The sequence below is a fragment of the Austrofundulus limnaeus genome, unplaced genomic scaffold (assembly GCF_001266775.1).
Source record: "Austrofundulus limnaeus strain Quisiro unplaced genomic scaffold, Austrofundulus_limnaeus-1.0 Scaffold200, whole genome shotgun sequence".
In the NCBI taxonomy this organism is placed as follows: domain Eukaryota; kingdom Metazoa; phylum Chordata; class Actinopteri; order Cyprinodontiformes; family Rivulidae; genus Austrofundulus; species Austrofundulus limnaeus.
The window spans coordinates 812,303-820,968 of record NW_013952602.1 but is presented as its reverse complement, the minus strand read 5'-3'; the positions used below and the strand labels follow the sequence as shown (position 1 = coordinate 820,968).

The 8,666-nt window shown below is 36.7% G+C and overlaps 1 protein-coding gene across 1 annotated transcript in view; it reads left to right on the top strand.

Moving 5' to 3' along the window:
• The window catches only part of ddb1 (damage-specific DNA binding protein 1), a 63,067-nt gene that overhangs the window by 1,858 nt on the left and 52,543 nt on the right, over positions 1-8,666 (top strand). Inside the window, exons 2-6 of the mRNA XM_014018739.1 lie at positions 2,120-2,268; positions 2,458-2,574; positions 2,789-3,010; positions 4,520-4,634; positions 5,537-5,634. Coding sequence (XP_013874193.1) covers positions 2,120-2,268; positions 2,458-2,574; positions 2,789-3,010; positions 4,520-4,634; positions 5,537-5,634 — 701 coding nt within the window. The remainder of the gene's footprint in view (positions 1-2,119; positions 2,269-2,457; positions 2,575-2,788; positions 3,011-4,519; positions 4,635-5,536; positions 5,635-8,666) is intronic.

The window sequence follows — 8,666 nt, the reverse complement described above, 5'->3', positions numbered from 1 at the left end:
GTTCATTTCCTGGTATGTGGGGCAGGAAACATAGCCTTATTTGGTGTTTTTAGGGTGGTAATTTTGCTAATCTCTCGTGCACGAGCAGCTGGATATGAACAAGTGGCATTCATCAGTTTATGATGCTCATTTACACTTTTCCTGAAGATAGAAGAGTTTGTTGAATCTGACGTGACATGTTCGTACGAACCCTTTGTACGAACAAAAGTAAGAGAAATTTAGGATAAGAATACAAACATGTTCTTGCATGAGGCCCAGTGTTCTACCAAATTCAGAAAATAATCTAAGGAATAAGAGCCAGCTGGAGGACAACAGATCGTAACGGACCATTAAGTTTAAAAAATGACACAAATGAATGTGTCGCTTACTCAGTAAAGTGTTGTACATAAAAAAATAAATAGTGCTATTGTCTCCTTAGGTTTAAACAAGGCCAACATTTATGATATACAATACAGTGCATATCAATAAATCCATACTATACATTGTTATGAAACACAATAATTAGTCAGTATTCATGAAAACTACATTTAAGCAAAATTATAAATGACTTTAAATGCCAAAATCCAACAGTAAAATAAATTGAGCAAAACAAAAGGTCTAATAATGACCACCATCCATGTGACCACAATCAAAATGTGCTTTGTTTTTGTGTTCTTTTTAGGTTAAATCTCTCAACCCAACACATGTAAAAGTCAGATTATTAACATAAGTGATTAAGAGTTGCCACTGATCAAAATCTGTCTGTTGAACCCCAGATGATTTTTTTAAGATGTAAATGGCTTAATCTCTACTTGGGCATTGTTTAATGAAGCCACAAAGCTTACTGGGCTTATTTTTCTTTCAACAGCAAGAACTTTCACTGGAATACTATAAAAGCATTAAACAGCATTTATACATACTAAAGTGAATGCATATGTCTAACATTTTTGTTATCAAAAACTGTACGTGTGTCAGTTCTCCGTAGTTGTTATGAGTAACAAAGTATTTGTATTTTGTTACTTTACAACTCTGGAAGATGGTCATGTAGCATTACAAAGAAAACCAGAGTGGTTTCAGAAATTGATTGCCCCAATCCGATTTGCAATATCTCTTTTGGTTCAAATGTTGTCAACACAGAAAACTGAACAACTGGGAACTTTGCCTGTGATGCACAGCTATTTGTTGTGTTAATGTGCTGTTTCTAGTGCTGAACACAGAGCTGAAGATGTAGGATCCAAATGTGTGAAAGAGCCTTCTGGTTGGACTTGATGGCAATATGGCTGAACAATGATATAAGCATTTAGTTTCAGTCAATATCAAATAATTATTGATTTGTTTTTTGTTTTACCTATTTGAAATGCGGACCAGGAGGAAAACGTCTGATTAGTACTGCCAAACTGGTGATGTGACCTTTCCTCTTTCATCCACAAATTTTTTCTCGAGTTGTTGCACTCTTTTTCTCCTTTCACTGCACGCAGTTCTTTTTTATTTTGAAGCAGTTATGAGGCACGATGGTGAAACATGAAACTTCTGCTGCATGTTACTCAACAGGTTGTTGCTAGCTTACCAAGGAGTGAGCGAATTAGTTGATACCCCCAACCTTGCTTTGCTGGATCATGAGAGGTCGAGTAACTAAGGCCTTTCCTCTCCCCCAGAATGCCGTGCGGTTTTGGTTGGGAATTCAGTAATAATCTCAACATTCTATTGGACAGACTTCTCGTTGATATTGAAAATCAGTCTATATCATGATAATGTTTTCTATTGATGTTGATCTATTGCAATATATATTATTGAATTATTGCTCTGCCCTGCTTTCTGGGTATTGGTTGAAGTCTGCAGCTCTGGTACTGTAGGTGCATTTCCCCAGACAAATAAATCACCTTAAGAAAGGAAGTGGCCCCTATTTGTTATTGGTCATATAAAATTGGTTAGGATAAAGCCCTAATTAAGGCAGTAATTTAAAGTGAAATTACTTGGTATTTTGAATTCTGAACTAAATATTTGTTAGGCAAAATCATGCCATAACAATATTTTATATAAAAATATAATAATATAACAGATATTTATCCAGTTCCTCTGCAGCAGACCTTCCACCCCTAAACTTTGTATGGAATTGTCACAAGTGTTGTTCTTTCTACAGGTCACTTTACTTCTGCTGAAGACCTTAATCTGCTCATAGCCAAAAACACACGCTTGGAGATCTATGTGGTCACAGCAGAGGGTCTGAGGCCCGTCAAGGAGGTCGGCATGTACGGCAAAATTGCMGTCATGGAGCTTTTCCGGCCTAAGGTAGATGTTGTACAGTTGGTTGGTTAAGAAAAAAAAATGGACAGTTTTTTTTTGAGCAGCTGATGAATTTCTTAAATGATAAAATGCTATTTTTAAAATTTACAGTAGATCATATGGTTCAAGTTTAATTTTTTAAAGGTTGTCTTAACTGTAGGTGTTTTTTGTTGTTGTTGTATTTTTTATTTACAGGGTGAGAGCAAGGACCTGCTGTTTATTCTCACATCCAAGTACAATGCTTGCATCCTTGAATACAAACAGAATGGGGAAAGCATTGACATCATCACACGTGCCCATGGCAATGTCCAGGTGGGGGAGGCAGCAACACAAAGCTACTTTTGTTTGTGTTTGTAAATTGCAGCTTTTACACTGTACATCTGCTTTTGTCAATGCATTTTGCTTTGTTGTTTTAAATCAGTCTGAAGTTTTCTTGTTTTGTTTGTTTGCAGTCAAGTTGAGCAGACATATCAAGAGTAGCTTTGTACAAAGAGTGTTATTCAACTTTTTCTGACTTGTTTTGCAGGATCGTATTGGGCGTCCATCAGAGACGGGGATTATTGGAATCGTTGACCCAGAGTGTCGCATGATTGGTCTGAGGTTGTACGATGGGTTGTTCAAGGTGATCCCATTGGACCGGGACAACCGCGAGCTCAAGGCTTTTAACATCAGGCTGGAGGAGCTGCAAGTCATTGATGTTCACTTCCTGTATGGCTGCCAGGCCCCAACAGTCTGCTTCATCTATCAGGTACTGTTGTAACATAGATGCGTTTGTATAAGTGGGAGGAGCTAATGTGTTTAAAAAACAGATTTATTTGCCTGTGTTATTTTGCCTCTCATTCACAATATTTTTGAAAATATAGTTGAACTTCAATCCTCCTCCATTCACCTAATTGTAGAAATTTAATCAGTGTTGTTTGCCAATCAATAAGAAACTAAGAAAATTTTTCTTTACTTTTGGAATCATGTGGTTAATTATTGTCACTGAAGTAAAACATATGCAGATCATATTTTTGTGCATGTCTCATACATGCAGGGTTAGTACAATAAAGCAGACTACTATCAACACCACTTAGTACAAACAGCGAGGCTTTAGAAACTAGTCAGTTAGTTTAGTTTGTGATTTTTCTAAAAACTAAACTAAATTTTGCACAAAAACAAAGGAAATATGTGATTTTTTTAGATTTATTTTTTGTAACAATGCTTCTTGCCAATAAATCTTATACTGTTGAAAAGCCTTTGAATTTAGCTTTTAAATGATGCAACATTTGTAAGGAACATGCATTTGTGGGATGAGCAGTAGAGTTGAGTATGTGGGTTGCACACATGAAAAACTAGAAGCACACTCAGAGTGCAAACCTCCGCCAAGACCAATTTCCCCCATCCTGTAAGAGGAAATGCACAAAAGCAGAAATGGAAACACATTTGCCGAATAAGTTCTGATGTAGTGACCATTTAAGCAGGCAGTATGCATGGGATTTCTTCTCGGTGGAGTCCAATGTGAAAAAATAAAAATAAAATCAGACTCGTCACCCGACGTTATTCATCGTCAAACCGGTGTCGGATTAAGCTCCGAAGTTTTCATCAGTCACATTTCACCATGTAAAACGTCTGTTTTATCCCCTTGTACGAGTTTGTAATGGTTTGACTCTCTTTATATAGTGTCTCCTGGTGCCCCCCGTCTCCAAACTTTGAGGCCTGGCAGCTCTCTGTTTACAAACCTAGTAGCGAGAAACTGTGATTGGTTGTTTRGGAAATGTGGTGTGTTTGAGGAAATGGGAAAAATAGGTTTCATGGTGCAGTCACACACTTCCTGGTCACAAAACATTCTGTAAATGCGCACATTATGGCAAAAAATTACTCATCATTAAATGTGGTTTTAACATTACTTTTATAAAGTTTGAAGTCCGTGCTGTCCAATCCAGCTCACTGTTTTTTACAGAAGCCCTGTGAAAGCATCACAGCTTTGCCGATCTCAGAGTATTAAAAGAAAAAAATTCCTGTATCCGCATCTTGATCCGGAACATCACCAAAATTTAAAGGTGTGTCCCTTGGCCCAGTACCCACATGTGTTAAAAATGTCATGACAATCCGTCCACAAGTTTTTGAGTAATGTTGTCCACAGACAGAACGACAGACAGACAGATTTATGTGACCAAAAACATTACCTCGCCCTTGGTGGAGGTAACAAGAAACACTACGACAAATAAATGATCTACTTTTGTGTTAAGTAAATTTAATCTGTTGTGTAACTTAGGACCCTCAAGGACGTCATGTAAAGACCTACGAGGTTTCCCTGAGGGAGAAAGAGTTTAACAAAGGCCCCTGGAAACAGGAGAATGTGGAAGCTGAAGCATCCATGGTTATCCCAGGTAAATAAAGGCTAAAATTGTTAGGTGATGGTTTTTTTTGTTTGTTTTAACTCTTTTTAAAATGACAAATGGAAATATATTTTTATGCTAAAATGGTTCAAAAGATTCACACGTGTGTTATTTTTTTAATGAAATTTAGCATTTTACCATTTAGATTTCACTGAAGCTAAATCTGTCATTTATCAACTTTTCTCTGTTTTAAACTATTTTCTGTGACTAATACACYAGACGTCTTTCTAATTTAAGTTTGTTAACCTTAAGGACACTTTGCATACACTGCGTCAGTTAATTGAATAATCTAATACGGGAGGCAGAAGAGCCTCCTGTGGTGTGTAGACCACCTGGGAGATGTCTGCTTCTTCACAACTTTTTCCTGTTCGSCTGCCTTCATCTCTGTGGAGAGGAGGAGTGCAGTTTTTGACTTTGTGCACTTGTGTTCCCACTCTCCTGCTGATAAATTGCTGTACAGATTTGGTGCGTCTCTGCAGCTTCTCCCTCCAGCATGTACAGGACACCTCTAAAGGGCTCCAGTTCCCCTGGCAGCCTCGAACGTTCTGACTTTTCTGCACAGCTTTAAAAATCCATCATAACTCCTTCCCACTCAGAGGAGCAGGGGGATTTTATTTCCATTATTTAGTGACTGAAATTTATTTAAGTAGCAAAAATTAAGCAAACTTAAAGGTTTAAAGCAAAGCTGTCATTCAAGRCTTTCTAAAGTAGATTATTCTCTCCAAATATAACTCATAATTTTGAGTCTTTATTACATWGTGTATATGTGGAAGAATAGGTTTGTTTACAATTTTGAACAGCTTACTCAACAAAAATGATTATTGSTACATTTAATTTTAATCAGTGATTCATGTAAAAAGGTATTAATAGAATTTTGTTTTCTATCCCTCTAGTGCCAGAGCCCTTTGGAGGAGCAATAATCATAGGACAGGAGTCCATCACCTACCACAATGGAGACAAATACCTGGCCATTGCACCACCCACTATCAAGGTAAAATCAAGCTGTGCCTTTTTTCCATATTGAACATTTTATATAATGTAGCAATGAATTGCATAGCCCCTGCTAAAACGAGTAAATGATAATAGGAAATCATAATGAGACTTTCAGGGAGTAATGCTTTTTTTTCCTCCTCAAAACCGGAGGTAAAGCAAATGAAATGACAGATCATTGGCACAGCTGCACGTAAACAAACAGTCAAGTTCAAATGGTTCATACAAGTCTTACCATCATTTTTTTTTATAAATGTGATACAAGTCATTACATCCCAGCAAGTAAACATTTTTGAATTAAGAAAAAAAGGTACAAAGACAAAAATCAYGTCCCTGGCAGGGTTTGTGTCATTTTCCAGTGCATCAAATCAGGTAACTCATTAGGATTGGGCTGTATTATATTATGTGTATTACTATTATGTCCCAAGCAGCATCAGACAGTGTGAGAGGATGGACATTAAATAGACAAATAATTCGAGTTTATGRTTTGCTTTTAAATTTCGCATTTGAAGAATAAAATACAAAATAAAAAAAATAGTTTTATAACTTGGATGACTTTTACAAATTGTGCTGTTTTTCTTTGCACAGCATTCTTCTTCTTCATGGCTTCTAAATTAACATTTCTAGAGCCTTCTAGGCTTTTCAAAGATCAGTGATCGGCCAGAAAACTGCAGTTGGTGCACTCGTATCAACAACTGATAAACGTTTAAACTAGGTGTTGGTATAAAAGTATGACTCTGAGACTGCGAGGCTGTCGGTTGTGTTTGAACATTTTCACCTATTGATGAAGCTCCAGTGAATGTGTTCCCTGGTTCTGACTTTTAAAATAGATGTTGAGTTTTATCTAGAGGCAGCTTTATTACCGATAATAACTAAAGCTTCCCGTAGCGCTTTTAGTGTTCTCAAGATTAACTTGCAGTCTGAAGCACTCGGTACACATCCCCATTGCCCAAAGGAGCTCTTCAACAGCCGCTTGCTCCTATAATTAGAGGATGTTCTTTTTGTGCTCTGCAGTTCCAGAGTTTCATAAATTTTAGGAAGAACATTTAGATTCTTCTCATGTAGAAGCTTCTAATTTAGATTCAGGCAGCTGTTTTTCTTCTCATGTCTTTGTGTTTGAYCCTTTGGGTTTGCTGAGTAACTTGTCAGTCGGAGTAAGAGGTAAGGAATTTGTGCCTCTTCAAGGTTCATTCATGCAGTACCAAACTTTCGATGACTTCAATCGTTGATGTTAAGAGGCAAAAAAAAAGTTTTTTCTGCAGCTACCAGAAAATTCAATGACCTGACCTCTTGTTTGCTTTTACCGTTTGAGTTTCTTGAATACTCTTTATTGTCATTGCAACTTTGTAACTACATATTTCAGATTAATTGTAAGCACCTCTTGATTCAACTTGATTATGATTCAGAGGGCTGCGTTAAAACAGTTTTTAATGCAGTTTGATCACCTGTAGGGCTGCCACGATTATTCGATTAATCGACGACTAATCTATTATTAAAACAATCGATGACTAATTTAATAATCGATTAATCGTTTTCTTTTTTTTTGTTCTTTGTTTTTCTCTCCAAACTGCTTTGATACCTTCCACTGCCACATCTGCCTTTCTGTCCTTGACACACATGCACAGTAGTGGTAACTGGGGCAGGCCGTGGACGTCATAAGACATTATACAGACAGGCTCTGGTATCATGGCTACCTGACAACGGAGCTCAAAAATGTGGGAACTTTTTAAGAAAATGAAAGAGAAACCTGTGCAATATCTGCAGAGCAGAACTTGCCTTCCACAGCAATTTTTTTAGTTAGCATATAGCTAAAATCTAACGATGGTTATATAATAGCAGCTGCATTCTGGCGTGAGAAGCTGTATGTTTTATATTCAATTAACATATGATCTGATTAGTCAACTAATCGAAAAAACAATTGGTGATTAATCAATTATAAAAATAATCGTTTGTGGCAGCCCTTATCACCTGCTGTTATCAGGTTTGTAAATGCACACTTGGATGCAACTGGGTTTGCTAATYTTCTTAACACTGAAACTGAAATACAGACAGCAACACAAATTCACAAATTGAAATGATTGGGATTATTTGACAAACTGTGATTTATATGTTTTTGCGTAGCAAAGAGTGCACAATAACACATGCCAAAAATCCTGGTAAGATTAACAACTAYCATAGATGCTAACTTAATATTGAAAATCCCATAGAAAAACTAATGCAGTTAGCATCATGGTAGTCTTTGAAAAATCTTGTCCATAAATTTCAAAATCATCACTTAAGCTAATCATTTTTGAAGTGCAGCTATTATTTGTTCATGAAGTGTTTGGGGTTCAGCAAGAAAAGATGTGGAAAGACACTACAGCTTGTTTCAACTACAGCTGCAACAATAGCTATAATAAAGCAAAGGTCAAATAGCATCTCACAACAATGACTGCTGACTTTTAAAGTGACAGCACAGATTACCATGAACAAAATAGATTTTTTTCAGATCTGACAATCTTCTATGTCAGTGATGTAACGCAGTAACGTAAGGCAAAGAACAGGTTCTGTCACTTACATCTTTAAGACCTACTGCTCTCCGCAGCACAGGCCTGGTACTGGTATAGGTGTTATTTGAACATATGTACATTACCTTTTAGTTTTTCTTTATTGCTTTTTATTCATTCTTTGTAAATAACACATCAAAGTTTTCTTTACTAAAATGATCTTAACATATGCACACACAAAACAATTGTAGCACTGGGATAACTTCAGATGCTACTAAGCCATCTGTTGTTTCACGAGCAGCTCATATTTACATCCCGCTGATTGTTTTCCATCTTTAAAAGCTTCAAACAGCCTCCAGGGTTGGCCAACTGTCAGATCTATGTTACAACTTCATCAAAGTGCTGCCTAGGCTTCCTCTATATAGACATGTTGGCGTAGGTTGGGGAGTAAATTTGATGGGTAAAACTTTTAATTCTCAGTGAGGTGTGTAACTTTTTTCTGCCTTCTGTAATCTTTGTTTTTTACTGAAACTTTTTACTGAAACTT